A 27,047-nucleotide genomic window follows, 5' to 3' on the forward strand; every position below is an offset into this window, starting at 1 on the left:
GTTTGATTATGGCTTGATTATCATTCAAAACCCTGTAGGGTTATTACATTTTGAAAAAGCCACAGCTGGAAAAATTGGTGCAAATTTTACTTTATTAGATGTGTACATACACTTGATGGCACAAGAGCTACTGTCTTTGCTGTACTTTCCTCCTCTGTGGAGACCGTCTGTCTTCGTGCTCTGTACATCTTGCAAAAGGATTGGTAAAACATAAATGACTCAAAGTAAGCAAAACTCACACACAAACATATACAATTCAAACACATATAATTTATTCTGTTTAAGCATTAATAAGACATTTTTAGTTTGAGTGCTGCTTGGACATGGTATGCATATTGAAATGATCTTGTGTCGAGTCAAGAGATGACCATTTACTACAACTATTGTTTATCTTTACAAAATGTTCAACTGCTTATTGATAACAGTATTTAAAGAAATTGGGTTACAAATAAGCCACTAAAGCAATTTATCATTTTGCAAAAACTATATATGAATTATATTTAGGTAAATCCATGCCAAAAGAAAGATGCCTGTTGAAACTGCATTCTTGCCCCAGTGTGACTGGCCAGACCATGTACTACTAGCAAAGTTTATCCCTCACCTTAAACTGATGAAGATCCGGCTCATCAAAGTTGGTTCCGATTTCCTTGCTCGAATCTGGCTCGACTTCTTCTCCTCCTCCATGAAGACTGGAGATGAGCAGGCTGAGACACAACAGCCCTAGCTGCACACTACTCTTCATCCTGCTGCTTTCTGCTGTTCAAGCACACTTCATCTCTCCTTTATACTTATATTTAAGCACTACCAGATGTCTAAAAAAAAAAAGAGGCAGTAACACATTTTCCCTGACAAAAACATTTTGAAACACACTTGCAGGCTTGAATAACAACCCCGCTCAAGTAAGTAATGATCTCCTGTCTAATTCTGGGACACATGGTGATTAATCATCCTTGTTTTGTACAGTACAGGAGCCAGTGTACAGTATCTCATAAGGTCCTTATTATTGCGTTTTGTTATCCAGCTTTCGTTTTTTGCTATTGATCTATAACTTTGTTTGCGGGAAAACAGATGATAGCCATTGCAAAATAACTTTTTCCAGAAATGAGAGAAAACAATTGAAATTATCTTTAAACAAAGAATGTCTTTCTGTTTCTCTTTGAGAACTAAGAAAGAGCAAGATAGAGAAAAAATTCAGGGTACTTTGGCCTTTCTGTGTCATTGTTTCAAGCCAGCTGACTGGACCTACATGTGACTAAGCTTAAGTCTGAAAATGCTGGAACATTCACTTGCCTTACAGTCTGAATTAGCAGATCAGTGACATGGACAGAAGACAGATAGTGACATTGCAAAGTTAAAGATAGCCCACGTGATGTTTTAGTGTGTGTGGGACTGATTTGCATCACCCTAAACAGGATCATAAGAAGTCCATGCTGAAGTCGATCTAAAATGGTTTGCGGCCAGCATACAAGTGCTCAATACTCCTGTCAATACAAACCAGCAAAGACCAAAAACGAGGCTAGTTTATTGGATATTAAGATATTAAATAATTCTTATTATTTTTAGATCTGCTAAATAATTTACATAGCCTATGTGTTTTACTATATGGGTGGGTCTCTTAATTAGACATTTTTGTTGGTTGTTACCTTGTAGGATAACTTGTTGAGATGTTGAGAAAAAAGGTGATCTAAGAAGGCAACAAAGAATGCAAAATGGCAAGGCAGCATGTAACAGACAAAACAATTGAACTCTTGTTCTGTGAAAATCCTTTGCCTACTAGACTAGCTTTTAAAAAAAAAAGTTTGTCATCATGTATTCTTTCTAGCACATTTTGTATTCCTGATTGGTTATACAGTGGCATGCGGAAGTTTAGGAACCCCTTTCAGATTCTGTGAAAATGTGAATAATTTTAACAAAATAAGAGAGATCATACTAAATGCATATTATTTTTTATTTAGTACTGTCCTGAGTAAGATATTGTACATAAAAGATGTTTACATTTAGTCCACAACACAAAAAAATGGCTGAAATTATTAAAATAACCCAATTCAAAAGTTTGGGAACCCTTGGTTCTTAATACTGTGTGTGGTTACCTGGATGATCCATGACTGTCTTTCTGTTTTGTGATGGTTGTGCATGAGTCCCTTGTTTGTTCTGAACAGTTAAACTGAGCACTGTTCTTCAGAAAAATCTTTAAAATCTTTAAGGTCCTGCAGATTCTTCAGTTTTCCAGCATCTTTGCATATTTGAACCCTTTCCAACAGTGGCTGTATGATTTTGAGATGGCACTCAAACACAACTATTAAAAAAGGTTCCAACGTTCACTGATGCTCCAGAAGGAAACAAGATGCATTAAGAGAAAACTTTTGAACACAATTAAAATGTCCAAATTTTTCTTACTTTGTTGAAAAATATATATTTTTACATTTAGTTTTGCCCTTCGTAAGCAACAGAAGATACTTGTATGTTTCCCGGAACACAAATCAAGTAAAATTTTCATTGATCTTCAAATTCAAAAAGTTTTCACCCCCCAACTGTTAATGCATCTTGTTTCCTTCTGGAGCATCAGTGAATGTTTGAACCTTTTTTAATAGTCGTGTTTGAAAGACAGCTGTGGATAATTCAGGTAACCACACAGTATTAAGAACCAAGGGTTCCCAAACTTTTGAATAGGGTTATTTTAATAATTTCAGCATTTTTGTGTGTGTGTGTGTGTGTGACTAAATGTAAACATCTCTTATGTACAATATCTTACTTGGGACAGTACTACATATTTTCCGGACTATAAGTCGCACTTTTTTTCATAGTTTGGCTGGTCCTGCGACTTATAGTCAGGTGTGACTTATTTATCAAAATTAATTTGACATGAACCGAGAGAACTGAACTAAGAGAAATGAACCAAGAGAAAACATTACCATCTACAGCTGCGAGAGGGCGCTCTATGCTGCTCAGTGCTCCTGTAGTCTACGTACACTGAAAACATAGAGCGCCTTCTCACGGCTGTAGACGGTAATGTGTTCTCTTGGTTCTAAATAAATGCGACTTATAGTCCAGTGTGACTTTTATATGTTTTTTTCCTCGTCATGACGTATTTTTGGACTGGTGCGACTTATACTTAGTTGCGACTTATAGTCCGAAAAATACGGTAAATAAAAAATAACATGCATTTAGTATGATCTTTCTTATTTTGTTAAAATGATTCACATTTTCACAGAATCTGTGAGGGGTTCCTAAACTTCCGCATGTAAGATCAGAGCACCTCAGTTTTTGAAAGGAAAAAGCATTATTATTATTATTATTATTATTTTATATATATATATAGGGTTAAATAATATAAATCATGCAAAATAATGTAAATCTAATATCAATCAAAAAGTAATTAAAAAGGCCAACTTCTTTTATGTCATCATTATTCTATATATTAAAACTTTAAGGTTTTAAGAGAAGGTTTAAATGAATCCAAATGTGTGTCTTTTAATAAATGTGACGGTTTTCCCGTTTTTGTTTTATTATTAATTTTTTTTATTTATTATTATTATTTATTATTATTATTATTTTTTGATAGTTAACAAGCAACTGTTGCTTAATCAACAGCAACGTTTAAATCTTACATTCCCCGCTTCTTTCTCAGTGTGGTATCATTGCTCAGCACGTCCAGAAGTAGATTAGCAGCTAGTCACCAGTCTGTTGCAGCACTGCAGCGCTCCGTGTCCCGGAGGTGGGCAGATTTCTGGTCTCGTGGTCGTAAATGGTATGAGACCACAACAGGTTCACGCGCCTGCTACACACGCGCTCCGTTCCCAGGGTTTCTCTTCAGAGATTCTTGATTGTTTTGTAAAACTTGTCAGAAGGTTAACTTCGAACATTCCCGAAAGACACGGAAAGTCATTGTTGATTTGAAGCGGTCCGCGGATATTCACAATGAGTTTTTCTGTAAATCTTGACAGCTTGGCAGTCGCTGCTCGAAAAGAGCTGACGTAAGCGACTGAGGTGAAGACGCGAAGGTAAGTGCCGCATCTAAACTAGTTCTTCTCAACCTTTCAATTTTATGTCTCTAGTAGGCCTATGGCTTATTTGCTAATTATTGCAGTCTTGTTATTTATTTATTTTTTATAAACGTGACTGCATTATTAAACAGAACAGAAAATATTATGGCTTTGAGCTTTGAGATGAAAGAGGTTTGTTATCCAAACTCAGTATGAATAACCTGTGTGTGAACATACTGTAGTTTTTCTTTCTTTCTTTTGGAGATGTGACAGGTTCAGTCACCATTCACTTTCATGGTATGGGAAGAGATGCATCGAAAGTGAATGGTGAACTTGAGGCTGTGGAGAGAAATGACGAAAAGTAAAACTGTCCCTTTAATGCGTTGCCACCTTCTGACAGATGAATTGTAGTTATATCTCATGGGCAAAAGCTCTGCGTTTGCTTTCACTGTTTGCTCAGCAGATGGTTTTGAGGTTGCTTATAGTCCGAAAAATACGGTAAATAAAAAATAACATGCATTTAGTATGATCTTTCTTATTTTGTTAAAATGATTCACATTTTCACAGAATCTGTGAGGGGTTCCTAAACTTCCGCATGTAAGATCAGAGCACCTCAGTTTTTGAAAGGAAAAAGCATTATTATTATTATTATTATTATTTTATATATATATATAGGGTTAAATAATATAAATCATGCAAAATAATGTAAATCTAATATCAATCAAAAAGTAATTAAAAAGGCCAACTTCTTTTATGTCATCATTATTCTATATATTAAAACTTTAAGGTTTTAAGAGAAGGTTTAAATGAATCCAAATGTGTGTCTTTTAATAAATGTGACGGTTTTCCCGTTTTTGTTTTATTATTAATTTTTTTTATTTATTATTATTATTTATTATTATTATTATTTTTTGATAGTTAACAAGCAACTGTTGCTTAATCAACAGCAACGTTTAAATCTTACATTCCCCGCTTCTTTCTCAGTGTGGTATCATTGCTCAGCACGTCCAGAAGTAGATTAGCAGCTAGTCACCAGTCTGTTGCAGCACTGCAGCGCTCCGTGTCCCGGAGGTGGGCAGATTTCTGGTCTCGTGGTCGTAAATGGTATGAGACCACAACAGGTTCACGCGCCTGCTACACACGCGCTCCGTTCCCAGGGTTTCTCTTCAGAGATTCTTGATTGTTTTGTAAAACTTGTCAGAAGGTTAACTTCGAACATTCCCGAAAGACACGGAAAGTCATTGTTGATTTGAAGCGGTCCGCGGATATTCACAATGAGTTTTTCTGTAAATCTTGACAGCTTGGCAGTCGCTGCTCGAAAAGAGCTGACGTAAGCGACTGAGGTGAAGACGCGAAGGTAAGTGCCGCATCTAAACTAGTTCTTCTCAACCTTTCAATTTTATGTCTCTAGTAGGCCTATGGCTTATTTGCTAATTATTGCAGTCTTGTTATTTATTTATTTTTTATAAACGTGACTGCATTATTAAACAGAACAGAAAATATTATGGCTTTGAGCTTTGAGATGAAAGAGGTTTGTTATCCAAACTCAGTATGAATAACCTGTGTGTGAACATACTGTAGTTTTTCTTTCTTTCTTTTGGAGATGTGACAGGTTCAGTCACCATTCACTTTCATGGTATGGGAAGAGATGCATCGAAAGTGAATGGTGAACTTGAGGCTGTGGAGAGAAATGACGAAAAGTAAAACTGTCCCTTTAATGCGTTGCCACCTTCTGACAGATGAATTGTAGTTATATCTCATGGGCAAAAGCTCTGCGTTTGCTTTCACTGTTTGCTCAGCAGATGGTTTTGAGGTTGCTGAGAAAGATAGTTTTTCATCCAATATATTATTCTATTTAAACTTTATTTCAGCTAGTGAATTTGATTTTTGATATATATTTTTTTAGTGACAGTGACAACATTAGGGGACTTATCTTTCAGACAAAAAAAGATTTAATAGTGTTTAAGGCAAGGTCACAACCCAAGGCATGTTGTGCCTCAGACAGTTTCATGTATTCTTTCATGTATATGTACAGTAAGTCATGTCAGAATGATCAAACATCTAGAGCAGTGGGTAAAAATGACATTGTTGTGGTCTTGAATCTCAAGGCCTTTTTTCAGCTAGATGCAGATTTAACAGCCTTATGCAAGATGATTTACTTTGGACTTTTGCAATACACTGTATTATGCTGATTTCATAATGAAATCATGTTATAATAACAAGATTGTTTTGTCATTAGATTTACCTCCCAGCTTCCATCAGGCTATACAGTTGAAAACTGAGTTTGCCAAAGCATTAAAATATCCTGGTTAGAGTATGAAATAAAAAAAGAACCTCATAAAGTACAACTGTAACTTTTGTCTGCAGCATGAAACACATTATGAAGCCAGCGGCGCAGCTTATGCATAGCTTTTGATATATTAAATGACTCTGCTTCTTTTACTGTCCTTAGCTAACAGCTGGGACAGGGCAGGTATCTTATTAGCTCTGCAGAGGTGAAGGATGGGGCGTAAACTGGATCTCTCTGGTCTGACGGATGTGGAGGCTGAGCATGTGATGCAGGTGGTGCAAAGGGACATGGAGCTGCGCAAGACTGAGGAGATGCGGCTCAAGTGAGTCTCATGCACCCTTCTGTGTCTTTGTAGCATCACAGTATTATCACTCCTCCTGCTCAAAATACACTGCTGTTTTGAAGCTTGGGGTCAGTAAGATTTTGCTTTTATTCAGCAAGGATACATTAAATGAATTAAAAGTGACAGTAAAAATATTTACATTGTTAGTCATTCATTTTTTCGTTCTTTTATTATCAGATAAATGCAGCTTGGATGAGCCTAAGAGACTTTATCAGAAGCATGAAAAGTTGTACCAAACCAAACTTGAACTGTAGTATAGGACATTTTAAAATTATAATGCTAAATATCACCACATTTTCCCATGAAAAGTTTGTAAATAAGCCATTTTAGCATGGTCTTCCTTGTGATGTCACCCAAATGGTGTTCCAGTCATTGCTAGAGAGCATGAGGAAGTTCCCATCATTCTTTGTCATTCTTTAAAACAAAATGACAGGAAGGGCTCTCCCTTCCCTCCTTATCCATGACTCACTTCCCTGAGCTTTGAAGAAATCTGATTCTGAACTAAAGATACATAGAGGCATTATTATTCAGGAGAGACAGACTCATGTTGTATCTTATTGGTTATATGAGACCAATATTTCTATCTTAACAGGTATTTGCGAATTAAAAAGGCCCTTTCTTTTTACATATAAAAAAATCTCTTTGGTGTTTTTATTTGTAGCACTTCACAGGAAGTAATTGTGTGAAACAGGCAGAATGCTTAACTAATGGTCTTACCTGACCTGCCTTTTAAGGTTTTTTTATGTAGTACTTTGTATAAATACATTGGTCCCCAAAGGACAGAACATAACCCATATTTAGTCTGTTTGACCTTCTATCTTTCCTTCTTTCCCTCATTGTTTTGTCTTTCTTTAAAAAAAAAAGTGCAACATTGGCACAATGAAGCACATTAATCATCATGGTACTTTGGGGTGAGAAAAACACTTTAGTTAATGACTTTGTTTGGCACCAGGATTTTATCTGACCGACAGACAAGCACTCTGACTTCTCTAATCTCTCACTCTGCTGTTGAAAATGCTTGTTTGCTGGAAAAGGAAGCAGGAATAATGGCACAAAAATTAATTTGGGAAAAAACAAAAACAATGCCTCAGTGTTGCTGTTTCATGCTTTTCGGCATCAGATCAGCTCAGAAATGTAGAAATACACTGACATCATATTTTTATGTAGTCACAAAAAGAGACCCTTCCCTTCAAAATCCAATCACGGATGCTTACAGGCGACGTGTTTGAGATGTGTGTTAATGGCCAGAGGGAAGATCTGTCTTAGCTGTCCACTTTTACTGTAATTGAATCGCTTAAGATGGATGTTAATAACATGTTGATCTGTTGGGATGTAATGTTGAGTACAGTTTGCCTTTGATTTTCCTCCAACCAAGAAACAGGTTTTTATTTGTCTTGTAAGAGCATTGGGATTGGTTAGCCTGTATACCACGTTAGTTTTGTACCATACAACCCTATATCGATCGTCAGGTATTTTTGTTCAATACTTTTGTTGTTCAAATGAGTTAAACAGAATTTCTATTTGAATATTAGTGCTATTTTTTTAAACCCCACAATTCTTTTTCAAATCACTGCAAAACCTTAAACCATCTCATTTTATGCAGACAGCATTTTTTTTTTTTTCCCAAGTGTGTCCTGCCTGCATGGTCTCGTGCATGATCTAGCTTTTCAATAGCCTCTCTGACACCTGGGGAGCATCTGTGAATTTTAAACAGGACTGAGTGAGTTCACTGGAAGAGAATGGAAGAGAGAGAGAGAAAAAAGGAATACAGGGAAAGTATTTGTTTTGGCAAAGTATTAACAAAAAGAGAACCGATTAAATATGTCAAGGCATCAGATATCTGTTCCAGAAATATTTAACAAAACCCTTGATAAGAACAACTGTTCAATTTTATTTTGCATGATAAAGGCTAAGACAATCACACAAGGATGGAAACAAATGAGCCAAGAATGTAGTAGTACTAAAGGTGTGTATCATAGTCAGCCTTTGGAAAAAAATCTGAAAATACACCGTAGAGTCCACCATATATCCATGCACTCATCCTTGATTTTCCATTTCATTAAATCAAAGTCAAAGTGGCCCATACAAACAATTATGACAGGATAGTTTCTTTAATTACATGCTGATCCAATTACACTGTTATTTATAATACAGCTATGTGAATATTTGTGAAGCTTGTTTTAAAGCTGTTTTTCCGTATCCAAACCTGATTCTTCATGATAATTAATTTAAAATAGAGAACTAGTTTTGTCTCAGTTCTGTCTATGCTGAATCTCCATAGAAAGACTAGCAACTAACAACATTACAGATTGACAAGCTCTGATGTAGTACGTTTTCTTGCATTGCTCTAAAGTCAGCTTTTCCCAGCATACCACATCTTGTTTTACTGTCTGCTATGTGTTATTGTGTTGCAATAACACTGCTGATCTATGTAAACAAGATTTTCCTGGAATAGGTCATGTAATTGCTACAATGCTGGAGTCTTTGCGCTATATAACACAACAGTAGATTAGGTTTGAGTTTGATCTCCCTTGTTTTGTGTGCAGAGAAGCTCTCAATCCTCATGCAACTTTTTTTTAATGAGATTTAATTTAGACTCAATTACAAATACATAAAATGTATGTTATATTATAAAATGCATTTTATTTTGTGAATGTTTATTAATTTGAATTTGAATGGAGGGGGGGGGGGTAATTATTTTCATGTTGGTAAGTGCCTAGAATTTGTCTAAATGCATTCATAACAAAACATTCGAAACTTAAACCAGTCATTTTAAATGCATACATACATTTAGGGCATCACTTTATTTTAATGTACAGTATAAAAAATTATATAACTGTTAAAATGTAAGCATTGTTAAATTATTAATATTATTTATTTTAGTAACTTTGCCTCTGCCATCATCTAATACTCACTTAATATAATGTAAAAAATTGGATGGGATAAAAATCCACTATCTAACAAAATATCTAATATCAGCTGATATACATCAAATATTGAACAATAAAAGTGTCAGTTATATTATACATTATAAACTACAAAGGATACTATAAAATGTATCATAGATACATACAGTGGCAAGGGAAAAGAAGAGTATATTCTTAATTGTGTATTATAGTTGCAGATTGTATCTAATGTATATAACCTGTCATTCAAGATAGATACTGGTCTGTCAGATGACTTAGTAAAAAAATATTGGCTTTGGTTGACCCCCTGTCCATCACACCTGTGCCCAGTCTGGCTATCTGGCATGAGTCACTTAGACCTTCCCTTGGATCTGCACCTACTGGCACAGGACACTTCTGCTGTTCTCTGCTAACAGCTTGCTTTGTAAACAACAGACCATATTTCTGAGAACTCTGTGGAAATGACCTGCTGAGTATCCAATTATAAGTTCATTGGAGAGACCCCTGATGGGGTATCATCACCGTGGGTTATTGTAGGGACATGAAATTGATCCTGCTCAGGTCTGTAAGAATCTTCAGCTATTATCTTATTTTTTTGCTGTTACTTTAAATGCATCTTACACTGATTCAGTCTAGACAAACTGGTGGAAAGCTGTTTGTAATCTCTATTTGTATGGTCTTAATATCACATTTAGAGATTAATCTAGAAACTTCATGCAACTTGGATTTAGTGCAAGAGTTGTTTTTCACTGAGTTCAAGCAAATGCATGCACAAAATGTCCTCAAAGGGAGGTTTTGGCACAAATTTGTCAGCAAACTATTTCAATGTGCACACACGGACACAAAAATGCAGTGTTTTAAAATTATGTTTGCCAAGTCCACAGTTACAACATCAACATCACTGTAATGTATTATCCACCCTTGCGTGTGCATTATGTCATTAAAGACTTTGTTTTCTTTCTTTTCCATTTTTTATTCTTTCCTGTCTGTCTGTTTTAAATCTGCTGAGATTATCCTCAGTTCCCCTCTCTCAGTATTCACTGGAGTCGATCCATTCAAGCTGGGGCTCTAATCATTCGTAATGATTTCCTGTTGCTGTTGTGTGGACAGACAAAGTAAACGCCATACCTAAAGCAGATATTTATCTCTATGAGTCATAGATTTGCTTTTAGAACAATTTGTGTCATGTCATATAATTTTAAATTATTTACATTTCTATAAAAAAATCACAACCATGATGATATTAAGACCAGACGTACGGTGCCCCTTAGATGACTAGGTGGGTTCACTTAGTTTTGTATATATATCGTGACCACGACGTAATAACTCGTGGGAATGTGTTATTATGTCGTGGCCACGAGATCATTTTATCGAGGTAACAACATCCTTATGTCGCAGCCTCGAGATGTTATGTTGATGGAACGACATCCATTTCTCGTGGCCACGACTTCTTAAGTTTATGGAATGACAACATTTTTCTTGTGGCCACGTGTTCAATGTAAATAATCCTGCGTAACCTTAGAAACCCAGGATTATGATGGATTCATTCATATTTTATTTTGGATTAAGAGATTATTATATTATTAAATTATTATATTAACCATAGGCTTTGGCTACCGGGCTGTATTACATTTGATCGTCAGCATTCAAATGAAGTTTATCATAAATAAATGTTACATAAAGTGCATAATATAAAATATTAAAAACATTTTTATCCATCCTACAGTCTTGTAAATCCATTAACTGATAGTCTTTTCCCCGTAATATTTGTATATTATTATTATTATTATCCTGTTATTATTGGTTATGTTTTTATATTCATTTATATTTATTTTATCCCTTCATTTCGATCTCTTTACTTAACATTCGGAATACTTTTGTAACTAATAGCCTACTTCACGTAGTTTAATTTGTAAATGAAAACACAACATGCTTATTTATCATCACACCGAAATGGAGCAAAAAAATAATATAAACGAGTAAAAAAATCTAACTAATAATAATAGACTAATAATAATAATAATAATAATAATGTGCAAATATTACGGGAAAAATATGATCAGTTAATGGACTTACAAGACTGTAGAATGGATAAAATGTTTTTATATTTTATATTGCACTTTATGCACTTTATGTAACATTTATTTATGGTCACATAGGTTTGTTTATGCATTAAACCCGTGGCCACGAGAAAAACAGGTCATTCCCTCAACATAAGAAGTCGTGGCCACGACATAAGGATGTCGTTACTTCGACAAAATGATCTCGTGGCCAAGTTTATAACGTGGCCATGACGAAACGAAGTGAACCGACCAAGTCAGCTTACGGGCACCGTACAGAAGCACAATTGCAAGTGTGATATTGCCTTTATGCAACACTTTAATAAACAAGAAGTTATTATTAACTTATATATTATAATATTAAAATATAGCCATTTATTTAATTTACATAATTCTGACAAAGAAAATATTTCCAACCAAAGTCAAAGCAGAATGAACCTTTGTTCATCTTTGAGCAACTCTGAATGAACCAATGTTTTTGAACGAATCGATTCAGATGATTCAGTTATTCAATGATTTATTCATAAACGCATCCAAAATCTCCCAGCCATACAGTAGATGCAAAACAATACATGAACAGGACAGTATGTCTGAATTCACAGTATTGTGAGTAGGGATGACCTGCTAAGTATGCATTCATTTGACACTTTTCTATCCCACAAGGCCACGGGAGAGGATTTGTGAACAGCAGTTAGTGAAGCAACAACTCAACTGACGCTGGTAGACATGATGAATGTAGTACATCCAGAATGCATTCTTACTATATAGAACATTCTTTTTTAATGGTCACTAGGTAATTACTCTCTGGATAGGCACTTCTTTTGAATGAGTGTTTTGGATGCAGCCACTCACTTGTTTTGTTGTAGAATAAAGCAGCATTTTGAATGTAACAATTCGGTTGAGTGACTGATTCAGTGATTTACTCATAAAGACATGTAGTCTCTTATTGCCACCTACTGATGTATCAGTGCAAGCTTGATTAAGATATTTCTTATTTACTTTCATTTATTAAATTGCCTTCTTACTGCTGTACACAATAAACCCTACAATTCTGACTTGTTAATCATAAACTTAACTTTAAATTCATATCCTAAAGGCACATCAGTTTAATTAAGCAGCATAAATCTAATGGACCTAGTCCAAACAAAATGTATGCTGGTTGCAAACCTCTATTAAATAGTGTTAGGTCTCTTGTCCCTCTGCTGTCAGAGCAATTTTGCTCTGAATTGCTCTCTCCTCTCTGGAGGCTGCAGTACGGCTGGAATTGCAGACAGATTTAAGACGTTGAAGGGCAAATGCAGCACATCTGTCAACACGCAGATGTCATGTGAACATGATCCACTTATAGGGCACTACAGCCTGCCTTCCAAAGAGATACATTATGTATATTTTTAATGCATCATCCTAATACTCAGACAAATATGCATCAGCTTAATCATTTTAGATAATTTTAGTCGGATTCTTTATATCACAGCTGTTTTTCCATTTTCTTCTTCTTCTTCTTTCTCTCTCTCTCTCTCTCTCTCTCTCTCTCACTCCAGAGAGATGAAGAAGACACTGGTTGAGGAGGGCAGTCGGTCTGTTCTGCTGTCGCGGCAGCACAGGTTTAATGAGCGCTGCTGCATCCGCTGCTGTTCTCCCTTCACATTTCTGCTCAACCCAAAACGTTGCTGCCTGGACTGTTGCTACAACATCTGCAAGGGCTGCTGCACATATAGTAAGAAGGACAAAGGTTGGCTGTGCTCCGCCTGCCAGAAGACCAGGTCAGTATTGCCATGCTAACAAGAGCTGTTGTGATTCGGAGACCGAGTGAGCGTGAGCTCCGTCAGGGGGCTTTAGTGGGACACACATGCAGGTTAAAGCCTCATGATGCCTCTAGTAGTTTTCAGGGTTTAAAAGCTAGGGGTGCATGATAAATTGGTGCTTTATCAGTTAGTTAGTTGATATCAGAATATTTTTAATTGACCGTATCAGTCAAGTATTGGATAATTCATTTTACATGCTAATTTCTCATACAGTATTTTTTTTTTTTACATTTAGATTAACATGTCTAATTCCATGTCTCACTTGAAGTGAATCTTAAAAATACTAATAATTTAGTAACAGTTAACTTTTGCAAATCTAAGAATGAATATCATTTTTTCATTGTGTACATTATAATGTTGTGATGCCTAAATTCACTTTATTTCAGTTTTTAGCGGTATATTTTTATTTTATTTTGACAGGATACTATAGAATAATCAGTCAGAATTTTATCAGACAGAATATAGACAGAAATAAATAAAGTTTATAATAATAAGTAAATAAAAAAACAAACATATATGAATTGGTAAAAATAAGTGTAAGTATCTTTTTATACAGTAAAAAAAAAAGAGTAAAAGACACCCTGAGGGGTTCAGAACTGGATCTGTAAATGGACTGTTTGTTTTACTGTGAAAATGTGCTCGTGTTTATGTTCATGAGTTGTGTCTCTCTATTTTAAAGCACCTTTTTGTAGCACTCAGTAGTCATTTGAGCATCAGTGTCTATATGGCTGCGGGTTTGTTTACACACATGGTTTAATGAACGAGAGTGCAATAACCCTCCTGTTGAGAGTTCAGATAGCACTGTGAAGGCTTCTGCAGTCATCAAAATAATTACGTATAATACAAGTATAGAGCACGACATGATATTTATTGCTCTCAAAGGCCTTTGTAAATGTCACAGAGTGCTGTAGGTCAGAATATTACTGAACCAAGACAGAAGACAATTTTGCACTTCATACATGCACACTAATTTACAAATGTCTGCAAACATATAAATTACTTAACCCCGCCTTCATTTTAGGCTTAACTCGTTTGATTTTGCTAACCAGTGAAGTCAGAGTGAAATTTTGGGTGACTGCCTTATGCTGTTTATACAGATGTGATATGAATGTGCTGTGATATCATTTTTTATGAAACCCGAGAGCTTTACGCTTCACACACTGTGCATGGAAGGTTACTAAAGCTTGGGATAGGGCTTTTAACACAGACCGTGCCTCATTATTAAAGAAAAAACCTAAGCCTCATACGACATCTAAAGTATTTTTTTCAACTAGCTACACTCCAGCAGCAGGAAGAATAAAGAACATCATTCGCAAACATTGGCACGTTCTTAATAGTGACCCGACACTCAAAGACATCTGCGCTGAGCCGCCCAGGTTCATTTTTAGACGTGCCCGTAACATTCGTGACCGATTGGTTCATTCAGATATGAGTATCCCACCTTCTACTACTTGGCTTCCTAGTCCACCTCTGGGTTTCTATAAATGTGGCAATTGTGCGCAATGCTCCAACTCGACCAATGCGAAAGATTTTTCACATCCCCGTACTGGTAAGAAATATTCTATTTCTTCATTTATTAACTGTAACAGTACTCATGTAGTATACCTTTTGAAGTGTCCCTGTGGACTGGTGTACATAGGTCAAACAAAACGTCAACTTAAACTGAGGATAGCTGAACACAAAACAGCAATTCGTACTCAGAACTTAACATATGCCATGGCGAGGCACTATAAGCAGGCCAATCATGGTTCCCCTGCTTCTTTGAAGTTTTGGGGAATTGAGAAAATCTTACCTTCACCCAGAGGTGGTGACATTATTAATAAACTTCTATGCAGGGAAGCGTTTTGGATACATACACTTAACACTCGAGAACCTCTAGGTCTAAATGATGAATTGAGTTTAACATGCTTCCTTTAAACACCTAAGCATATTAAAATACAGTGTTTAAGATTAATATATTTTTACTCCCATTGTATTGTGATCTTTGTAATAATGTGGGCACTTGCCCTTTTATGATTGTTTTATGAGTGTGACACCTTGGTTCAGAGGGATGTATTTGTTTTGGGTGGCCAACGCCCCCTTAATCACACCTGTTGATGATCCTTATTAATGGCTTCATTGCTCATTCTCTCCAAGGACTCTGATGAAGATGTAACCACATCGAAACGTTAGTCATTTATTTTTTGTTATGCACCTTTAATAAATAATTTAATCAGTAGACATCTGTGCTGCACCGGCGATTCCTTTTGTTTGAATTGTTTTGTCCTGCCCTGGTTGCACCAGTTTGTCTGTGGATTACAGAAGCGCAGAGAACTCTCTTTTCTATCACCTTTTTGTAGCACTCAGTAGTCATTTGAGCATCAGTGTCTATATGGCTGCGGGTTTGTTTACACACATGGTTTAATGAACGAGAGTGCAATAACCCTCCTGTTGAGAGTTCAGATAGCACTGTGAAGGCTTCTGCAGTCATCAAAATAATTACGTATAATACAAGTATAGAGCACGACATGATATTTATTGCTCTCAAAGGCCTTTGTAAATGTCACAGAGTGCTGTAGGTCAGAATATTACTGAACCAAGACAGAAGACAATTTTGCACTTCATACATGCACACTAATTTACAAATGTCTGCAAACATATAAATTACTTAACCCCGCCTTCATTTTAGGCTTAACTCGTTTGATTTTGCTAACCAGTGAAGTCAGAGTGAAATTTTGGGTGACTGCCTTATGCTGTTTATACAGATGTGATATGAATGTGCTGTGATATCATTTTTTATGAAACCCGAGAGCTTTACGCTTCACACACTGTGCATGGAAGGTTACTTTGTCCTATAAATATTATTATGTATAAATATTATTTGCCCTTTATATGCAATCTTATATGTTCTCAGCAGGCAGTTCCTCTGAAAAAACACATGCTCTAAATGCTCTATCTACTTTGTGTGTGTGCTTGATTATAGAACCTTGTGTCTATGATTATAGGACAAATGTCATGGTCTTCATAAACATATGTTCTGTACTTATGTTGTCAAAGGTTTTAATCAGAGTAACGTAAACAGAAACTCAGGAATGCTCTTAAATAAGCATTATAATGTGGCCTTGTTCTTGCATTTCCAGGCTACTGAAGACCCAGTCACTGGAATGGTTCTACAATAATGTGAGAAGGCGTTTTAAAAGGTTTGGCAGTGCCAAAGTATTAAAGAACCTCTACAAGAGGCATGCGGCTGAGCATGGATCGCTAACAGAGCTTACAGGTACTCGCCATCTGGACTATTATATGACCTTTCTTGAAAATTCACACAATTTTTCATGTATTTTGGTATATGCTTTGGAGGTAAAAGAGCTGGTTTGTAGATGTTGCTCCATTTCAAATGACATCTGCATTGAGTGCATATGTCAGTTTTAGATTGTTCTTCAAGCCCTAGCCCCGTCTTTTTCACAGCTTATGGTAGCATGTGCACGCATGTATTTAGCACTAATTCATGAGGGTTAAGGAAAGAGCAGACAGGGTTCATCTGGTCTGACTTGCCTCCTCTGTATCCAATTTAACAGCAGCAGGATTTCTGAGAATTATTCATGTTTATGGAGGAAGGGTCAATGTGATTATGGTTATGACCTGAAAGATTCTGCCCCTCTTATATTTCTATATTTAAAGAAACAAAATCAAGCATATACACATAATTCTAGCACACTAACGACTTATTACAATAACAGGTAAATAATTTATTCACTTAAATAAAATGACTGAATAAAAAAATGACTGAATATTACAGTTTACTGGTGTACAGAAAGATACAATACAGAAATGTCCTGCTCCCTGTGCACTGGAAAGTCAAAGTATACAGTGCATTTTTACAGTAAAAAACATTACTGTGAAGGTACAGCCAGAAGGTTAATTCACAATATTTTTACTGTGCACCCTTGTTTGGAAGTTTAAAAAAAAATCTAAATTATAATTTTTTTCCTCCACGCCAGCTTGAAGCTCCTTAGCTTGTAATGAGTTATGATCTATGTCCAGCCTCCATTTCAGTTTTGCTGTGGTCTGTGAGCAGAGACTGTCTTCTCCCTGAAGAGGAAAGCAGTTTAGAGCAAGGCCAATGCCACATTAACTATTGATGACCATGACTGTGGATGTTTGTCACCTCGGCAGACGCCTGTAACCTCTGAGAAACAATAGCTCTCTGTGGAGGAGAGTAAAACCAATACAGTGACAATGAAATATAAAGAGCTTTGGCCACAAAACTCACCGCACTGTGGTCAGGCTTTTGGAAATTTAATGCAGAGAAAAGCTTGGAGATAATCTGTTTGAGTTTAACGTCAAACTAAGAAATGGAGCAATAAGCTTATAGCATTATAGGATAGATTTTTAAGCTGCAACATCAGTCTTCGGATTATCTCATAGAAAAATCTAGATTCATAACATTACTTCGATTTGCTTTCTTCAACAAAGTGTGGGCGCAAGCACTGGCTTGAATGTAAAGGGCAGGTGTTTTAATAGAGTGACTTCAGAGGCAGATTGACCTTCACTGGCTTGAGGGGAGCACTTTAAATGGCTATATGTAGAGCTTGAGGCCATACTGATATGTCAATATTTACCAATCAAATGACTTGTCATCCGATAGAGAGAGAAAACTGTTGACACCAAAATAAAATCATGTGTCAGAACCGAAAGGGCTGTTGAATCTCTCAATTTATCACAGTAACAGTTGGTCAATAACACTAACAACAACAACAGAAATGTTGATGCACATGGTTTTACTTGTTTTTTCTAATTTAATATTGATCCAAGCTGTCTATTCCACTCTTGTCCTACCTTATCACTCTTAAGAATATTATTTGAATAATGGATACAAGACCAATAGGAAAAATTCAATATTAAACTTATTTTTTATAAAAAGTTGATGCTTCCAGATATCGAGGCATTAAGTATTTCTTCATGGCATGCAACATAAACACACTTACTGAAGTTATGCATCCTCTGCAACTGAAAATGGATAGATTATAATGCATTGTAAAGTTTCTGACTAAATCAGCTGTAAATTTCTTTTGCACCAACAGAGGGGAGCACTTATGAGGAGAGTGTCTGCAATGAGAGTAGTATGTATGAGAGCGACTCCACGTTTTACAGGCAAAGTGAAGGTTTGTGATCAAATAATTATTTATGGTTTTGTTACTGAATATCAGTAGTTTTGATTTTATTGGTTTCATACAGTGGACATTTTAAAACACTTGACAATGATATGCCAATTTTCAGCTATTTTTCTTTGATTTATTATGTCTCTCTCCAGAGCACAGCATGGCTGAGACTATTAATGTGGCACAGCGGGTGGCAGAAGAGGCCATAGATGAGGCTATTGCTAAGGCTGAGAGCCAGACTGGCAGTCAAGTAAGACTTTTCCATTAATAAGTACAAGATTATTCCTTCAGGGCAGCTATTTGACATTTGCTTTTGTAGGAGAAGGAGAAAGAAGCTCATTATTTGCGAGAGAACAGAAGAGAGCTGATAGAGGAATTGACCACAACTATAGTACAAAAAGTGAGTAACAAGTGACAGCAGTGACCTTTCATGAATGTAGAGTTTTACAATGCATAGGTTTTTATTTCAAATAAATGCTTTAATTTCTATTAATCAAAGAGTCCCGTTAAGATTTCCACAAAAATAAGTATAAAAAGAAATGTTTCTTGAACACCAAATCAGCGTATTAGAATGATTTCTGAAGGGTCATGTGACATCTGAATGTATACAAATCTGGGTATCTGTATATATTTACAGTCTTGGTTTACATCAAAAAGACAATGAAGAATTGTATTATTTAACATATTTTGAATAGCAATATATGTGTTGATATATTATAAAATGTAAAATAATTTTTTGCTATAAATAATTTTCAATTATTATATTAATTTTAAAATAATATTATCATATTATTATTTATACATTTTGACAATGTTTGCATAAATGTATTATATTGGAATATTTAAACATCAGATTGTCCGCCGGAAAAAGGATCAACGGACTGATGAGAACAGTGATCGAATCTCTCCTGATCAAACCCAGAGTGCCTTTGATGCTCCTCTCTGGGTACAGTGGCTTTTTATTTCTTTTAAAGACTGAATCGCCTGCAGTTTTGCAATGTTTTTTGGATTGTTCTGTTGCTTTAATGTTTGCTGAATGAAACATTTCCTCTTACCTCAGAAGTCTCGCTCAGCTTTCTGTCTCATGACTGATGAGAAAACAGACCAGCATGCTAACACTGGGTCAAGACCTTCATCCTCTATAAGTCATACTCTGGAAACAATGGAAGAAACGATGCCTGTCCAGGCCATGCCTAGCTGGAGGAGTGTCGACCGATTGGACAATTCCAGTTAGATCCTTGACTTAAATCCATTTGATTCTGAATCACAGTTAATTAACTTTGATTTTAAATTATTTTAACAGTTGAAACTGTTAGCTACCTTCATTTATATATATATATATAAATGAATATATATATATATGTGTGTGTGTGTGTGTGTGTGTGTGTGTGTGTGTGTGTGTGTGTGTGTGTGTGTGTAAATGCTGTGTATGTGTCTTTAGTGTTACAGAGTCCTGATGGTAACTGGATTGCTTATCAGAGCAACCTGCTCTCTCGACCAGGCCTTTTAACTAAGCGGAAAAGTCTGGTCTACAGCGTCTTGGAAAGGGAGTCTGATGTGGTGTCAGCTTACGATGAGATGGGCTCAGAAACAGAGCCTGAAGCTAATGGGGTCTGGGGCGTTGCCCTGGAAGAGTTTCGGCGTAAAATGTCTGCCAATAAGCAGTTGGGTTACCAAGAGTCCTACAGCCATCAAGCAACCTTGCCTTTAAATGCACAAGCACAACACCTCACTGCACACACCTTGAATGCTGATGCTGAGAACTCCTCAGGACAGGAAGGGACGCTACCCCAGTCCCCGAAAACTCTGCTGCCCTTCTTGAAGAGAAAAGTGCCACTAGAACACAGACGACCCTCATCCGCCCGCTGTGCGAATATCATGGATATCAGTTTCAATCCAGGAGGTGCTGAAAGCAGCGAGGATGGCCTAGAGGACAACAGTGTCAAAAGGTCACGGCGAAGGAGGAAAAATAAAAGAGAGGAGGCAGAGTGGAAAGGACAGTCGGTAACAAAATAATATCTGAAAATGTTTCTTGTATTAGGTTCAGTTTATACCCGTTATTACACTTTTATTAAGTTCTGAACCTACAAAAAAAAAAAAAAAAAGAATTATTTTATCGTATCAGTATATTTTATTTAATTTGTAATTATATATATTTTGTATTTTATTTTTTATTTTATTTTATTTTTTTTTACATTTCATGACTCTAATTATATTTTGGCAGGATTCCAATAGCCACGTCTTAGATGATCTGATGAAGAGGCGTCATGTGAAACAAGGCACTTCAGACACTTCAGACACTGCGACCCCTGACATCTTGAGCTCTGGAGCCGTGACCCCTGATCCATTTGGAATTGGTCTCAATTCTCCCAGCAATTACAATCATGGGGCCCTTGGTGTACTTGGATCTTTTGATCAGGAGTTGACTTCCAAATTGAAAGAGCTGACCAGTCAAGTCAGAGAAACACAACTTTCCTCCACTGAGGATGAACTGGACAGGTTTGAGTATCAACTGGGGAATGAAGAAAATAAGACAAACGCAAAAGTGGGAGATAAAGTCATGGGAGATGCTTCATTGAAGTTTGAGTCTGATTCAAAAGAAAAGTCAGATGAAAATGAATCCACAAATCAAGTGAGATCAACTGAGATATTGAAAGATGACCTGACTTCCATATTGAGAGAGTTGACCAGTCAGGCCAGCGAGACACTGCTTTCCTCAACTGAAGATGAACTGGACAGGTCTGAGTATCAAACTGAAACCAAGGGTATAAATCAGTCAAAAAGAACTGAGCTGCTGGTGGTACATGACAGGACAGATGGAACCAGCATTATAGAATATAATGAGAAAACCCAAAACCATGCAGAGAAATCAGAAGACAGTAGATCAGAGAAAAGGCAAAAGGACACTGTGGCAAAGCAGGACATTAGTGAGCAAAAGAACACGGGTGAGACACAAATGTCAGAAGAAATTAGCTCTGTGAGCCGAAAACAGACACTTGCTGAGACAGATACACAAAATGAGATAGCTAGAGAGAGAGTTGAAGAGACAAAGAACGAGCAAGAGGTTCAGACTGAAAAAGCTGAAATAAAAGATTGTGGAAATGCAGTTGAAGGTCAGCAGAGCAGAGCTGAGAATACAGAGACGGTTGATCAAATTGAGGAGCTGGGAGAGGTCTTATCCAGCGAACTGGCTTTGAGTAGATTGATAAGTGAAGATGGAAAGATGGAATTTGATAGGATAATTAATACTGCAGTGAAGGCTTTAGATGATATGGAAGAACGCATAGAAGCTTATACTTGTGAGGGGGTATTTTTAGACAGAGAGAGAAGTGAGGGAGAGAAATATAAGATGATGGAAGAAGACAAGAATGTAAGTGTACAGGTAATGGATGACAAGACAATATCCGAGGGATGCTTTGTTGGTGGAAAATCGAAGGAGGTGCAGGAAAAAGAAATGAAGGTAGCGGGCAAGATCAATGAAGTTGTGGCACTAAAGAGCAACACTAAAGATACAGAGAAGACAACAGACAAACAATGCAGCAAATCATCAAAAGAGAAAATTCAAAAGAAGTACAGCAACAGTCGAGGTGATATGATTGAAAAAAGGGAGAAACAGAGGAACCCCACAACTCAGCACAGCGCCCCATATGGTCAGGAGCAGTATCTGTCACCAGAGGAGATCTACAAGGTAACTACTAACAACAGTATATATACTAAACACTACAGGCTGCAATAACCTTAGTTGCTTGCAACTAACATGCTTTTATTTAACCTGCTTAACCTGTTTCTCTGAAGCTCTTCTTTATTTCTTATCTCTGTCTTTGTCTTCTGGCTCTATTTGATCTTTGCTAGGATGCACACATGCTGGACATAGAGAAAAACCTACATTTAATCTCCAATATACTGCAACAGGTGATGATTGTATGCTAATATAGACAGTTTGCTCTTATTGAAGCTCATTATTTATTATATTTTACATTCAATTAGAGCGCAATTAATCAATAAATAATCATGATTATGATAATGGCTGCCACATAAAATATGTGGATTATTGTTCAATTCAGGTCAAAGGTTATTTTTTCTTTTTTTCTGCACAGCATTAACCCAAATACAGATATGTTGGTTGAGCAGATCGAGCACACACAATGACCAGTCAGAGGTGCTTTAATCCACTCAGTGGCACTCTAAATGGCAGATTTGTTTTCTATGCAAGCTGACTGACGTCTGCACACTTACAAATCCTCTCGTTATGACCTACAAAATATAGGCACAATGTAAATAAGTATGGAAGCCCATTTCTGTTTCATAATATATATATATATATATATATTTTCCATAAAATGTAAAACATTATGACTTAGTATGTCACAATTTTTACATTTCATTCTTTGTATGTCATAATTATGAGATAAAAGTTGAAATCATAACCTAATCTGTCAAAAATGAGATGGAATATAATCATTTTGATTCTTTAAATTTCATGATTATGACTTTTTATCTTCTAATTGTGACTTTTTTTTGTCATAATTAAGATTTAACAAAGCATTATTTTCTTTCTTATGTAGTTGGGAATGGGTTTCCATAAATAATGATTCAGTTTCTCAGCCTGGCCTAGACATATTGTTTACATAAAGAATATGGCATGCAGTTGGCCCATCCAAAAAGTATTTTAATGCAAATTGTATTCATTAAATCAGTTATAATAATTTTGCTAATGCAGGTGATACTGACCCCATTAATGTGAAAGTTCATGTGTAAAGTTACAGTACCTTCCTTTGTGTTTTTATCGTAAATAGAAGTACTCGGCCACATCACTGCGCAGCATCACCACAGAAGTGCTAAAAGTACTGAACGCTACAGAGGATCTGATTCACGGATCTGTGGGAGATGGACAGTGCCAGTCAGACCACAGTGATGTCTCAGTAATTCCCCCTGCCGAGGCCAGAAGACTGGATGAGCAGCTCAGCGGACTTGAGGAGAATGTACGGATTCTTTCTGACATTAACATTTCTCATTCCACTGGGCATTTATAAGCTACTTCTCAATTTGTTCTCATTCATTTCGCTGTGTATATGTGGCAGGTATATGTGGCGGCAGGTACAGTGTACGGGCTTGAGGCTGAACTGGGGGATCTGGAGGAGTGTGCACGCAGCATCAGTGGATCCACCACTGAAAGAGATCTGTCACATCTGGAGGACCAGGTGGCTTCTGCAGCAGCTCAGGTGCAGCAGTCTGAGCTCCAGGTGTGTTCGACCTGGACGCTGTGCTCTTTCTCTCTCTTTCTCTCTCTCTCTCTCTCTCTCTCTCTCTCTCTATCTCTCTCTCGCTTTCTGAATCTCAGCAGCAGCATCTCATAGCTCTGAAGAAGCAGTTACACTTGAATTAATGAGCAATATATGAAAATGTTATTGTTTACTTAAACTATTTACATTGTTTTCATTAATTGAAATAAAGCTAAAATAAAATGTAAATATAAATATTAGATGAAAAACAGAAATTAGAAATGTTGCCTTGGAAACTAATTGAAATAAAGAATTAAGCAATGGAATGACTAAAACTCAACAATAAAGCTAAATAAAAAACAAATCTAATAAAAAGGACAAAAGCACTTAACAAAATTACTAAAACTAAAATGAAATGAAATGTAAATAATAGATGAAAAACTTAAATTAGAAATATTAGAAAATTAGAATTAGAATATTAGAATTACTAACTAAAGCTGAAATAGAAATTAATTAAAGCTTAATAAAAATAAAAAGGGAACAATTAGAAGCACATTACAAAATAACTAAACTTGAACTAAAATTAAAAGGAAAATCAAAATATAAGGATAAAACTGATTAAAAAGTATTGATAAACACTGAAATATAAAAATAAATATTGAAATAACATTGAAATATAAAATTTCCTCTATACAGGACATACCATATACAACTGTTATTAAGTTATACTATAATATATACTGTATATTATACTGTACATACTGTATAGAACTATGCAAATGCACTAACTGTCCCAAAACTGCCAATAACATTTCACATAACAGTCTTTTTTCGCAAAGTCTTACTGATCACAATAAAACAGTCATTTTCATATCTACTTGCTTTGATCAGTGCTATTTTTTTTCCAGGTTTCAGACATTTCCTCAAGAATTGCTGCTCTGAAAAATGCAGGTCTAAATGTAACTCCACAGACCCAATTTACCAAGGTCAAGACTACAAAAACCAAGGTGCTGTCTTCATATTTAAAATAATATTCATACACATTTTCTTACATTCTCATATGTCGTAATACTTTTGTTTCAGACACAAACCATTAGCTCATCTCGGAAACTGCGGAGGCGACTGCCAGCGCCTCCAAAACAAGGTAATATCTACTCATAATCAATACTGACAACTGAAATATATTTTTGTGAAAGATGTTGCCTGTGTAATTACAGGTGAAATGTCTAATTGTTTTATTTTTAAAATCCTGCAGAAATTATACCCTTCATCTTTAAATGTGCTTTATTTTTTTTTCTGTTGCATTACTCAAACGTCTACCATATAAAATAGTTCAAATCTGTCACTGAAAATTATTTGAATCTCCCGTTTTATCTCTAAATTTCAGATAAAGAAGCATAATGAGGAAAGTGGGAAACATCAGCAAGAATCACCACAAAGTTACATAACTACAAACTTAAAAAAGCCACTGATCACATGTGCCTTGAAGCTCATGGCTCATAGATAATATTTTATGGCCTCCAGATTCAAATAGACTGATGCCATTTTACACAAACAAATAACTCTTGGATAAGATTGCTTTATTAACTCCCTCCCCTCATAAAAATAATAATGTAAAATAAATAATAAACTAAAATAATGTAATATTTTACAATGATGTGGAGCTTTGTTTTGGCATATTTTACCATTACTGTGAATCAAGCTAATCATTCAATTACGTCTTCAATAAAAAAAAAATAAAATAAAAAAATTGTATAAGAAGTACTTGGATAATTCACCCAAACATGAAAATGCTGCCATCATTTGCTTACCCTCATGCCGATATTTTAAAGAATGTTGAAAAACTGTTTTTATCACCATTGACTTCAATTATTTGAAAAAAAGGCATTCCCAAAATCTATATTTTATGTTCCACAGATGAGTGAACTATCCCTTTATATATATATATATATATATATATATATATATATATATATATATATAATCATTTGAATGACCAAATATTTTGAGGATTAATCTTTCTAAATTATGTTTTATGTCAGATTTAGTGTAGATTATTCTAGCCATGTGTCACAATCATGCAGAACTTTAAACACACTGATAATATACATTGTGTTAGATTTGATTATAGAGAAACTTACAAACTATTGAATAGACATTTGATTTATTGTAAAGTGTAAATTATCTATATAAATGAATGGATTTCTTTGTTTGATTATATTTCAATTATAGTACATTTTTGTCCACAGAGTTTTGTTGTTATTGTTTTTTGTTGAATTGAGTTGTTCTGATTACATAACCTAAACTATTTATGGTATTCATTTATTGAAATCATCAATATAACATTTCAGTTTGTTGAGATCTATTTTTCTGTTTGAGAGTATTTCAAATATACAAATCAAACTAGATATTACAATTACAAAGCACAGATATTATTAGGACATAAACTGAGACGTGTACAGTTACTATTGCAATTTAGCAATTTATGACCTTACTTTCTTTGAATGTTTGTTCAAGTAGTGCTACTATATATATATATATATATATATATATATATGTATACAGTATGTGTGTGGTGGGTGTTAGATCAACTCATTGTACCATATCTCAGTGTTTCTCTGATTAGCTGCAAAATATTTTAATCAAGAACATTTTAAAGAACTGTCATCAAAGTTTTTAAGAATCTTCTATTTCTGTACTTTAACATTATCCACATGAATTTGCATGTGTTGCGATCACTTACGTAAGTGAATAAAGGCATTCATTTTATTGCAAAAATATATCCTTTAGGCTTCCCTGTTTTACACAGGAAGTTCTGTGAGGCGTCTGCAACACACAGGCTTTAATGACCCATTTGGTTAGAAGAGGGACACCAACAAGGGGGCTCCCAGGAACATTATCAGACCCTGGTTTAAAGGGGGCTTTAGAGAGAAATGAAATAAAAGCTTAGATGTGAAGGTTTTCCCTGAGCGCTGCAATTCCACTGGCATGGCTGGGTTGGAAAAAACATTTATGTGTCCACATTGTCTAGATTCACTTTGGTGTGATGGTGCAATAGATCACTCACATTTGTAGTACTCAAGGTCAAACAAATAGCACATTCATCCCAGCATCCAGTGCAACTTCCTCTCAAAAACCGAGGAACTAATTCATAAACCACTGAATTCAGGCTAGTAAATCCTTCCCTGTGGTCCGTCAAAAATAAGCTCTCTCTCCTGTCTGGCACAAGAAAACTGTCTCTAGGTTCCATCACAATGAATCCTTCTTTATCCTGTCCTATGGCCTCTACCTCTGCATAAG

The 27,047-nt window shown here is 35.7% G+C and overlaps 1 protein-coding gene and 1 long non-coding RNA gene across 5 annotated transcripts; one reads left to right on the top strand and one right to left on the bottom strand.

Annotated features, from left to right (window-relative positions):
- Positions 1–60: 60 nt before the first annotated feature.
- On the bottom strand, positions 61–3,967 carry LOC132154196 (uncharacterized). Its single transcript, XR_009437105.1, has 3 exons — positions 3,609–3,967; positions 602–812; positions 61–188 (listed from the first exon to the last, which is right to left on the bottom strand). It is a non-coding gene; the product is annotated as an uncharacterized LOC132154196 (long non-coding RNA).
- A 1,037-nt stretch (positions 3,968–5,004) lies between these two features.
- LOC132154855 (rab effector MyRIP-like) lies at positions 5,005–25,401 on the top strand. Of its 4 annotated transcripts, none has more exons than XM_059563567.1 (17): positions 5,005–5,340; positions 6,436–6,595; positions 13,124–13,345; positions 16,507–16,643; positions 18,448–18,528; positions 18,678–18,775; positions 18,845–18,925; positions 19,379–19,471; positions 19,586–19,754; positions 19,967–20,529; positions 20,750–22,213; positions 22,378–22,437; positions 23,322–23,507; positions 23,607–23,768; positions 24,656–24,754; positions 24,831–24,891; positions 25,135–25,401. In XM_059563567.1, the coding sequence occupies exons 2-17, from the start codon at positions 6,486–6,488 to the stop codon at positions 25,146–25,148; spliced, it is 3,600 nt and encodes a 1,199-aa protein (XP_059419550.1). In that variant the 5' UTR covers positions 5,005–5,340; positions 6,436–6,485; the 3' UTR covers positions 25,149–25,401. The 4 variants fall into 4 exon arrangements, with proteins under 4 accessions (XP_059419550.1, XP_059419551.1, XP_059419552.1 ...); XM_059563568.1 differs by having other exon boundaries at positions 23,607–23,747; XM_059563569.1 differs by lacking the exon at positions 22,378–22,437 and having other exon boundaries at positions 5,006–5,340.
- Positions 25,402–27,047: the final 1,646 nt, after the last annotated feature.

The sequence above is a fragment of the Carassius carassius genome, chromosome 12 (assembly GCF_963082965.1).
Source record: "Carassius carassius chromosome 12, fCarCar2.1, whole genome shotgun sequence".
Classification (NCBI taxonomy): Eukaryota; Metazoa; Chordata; class Actinopteri; order Cypriniformes; family Cyprinidae; genus Carassius; species Carassius carassius.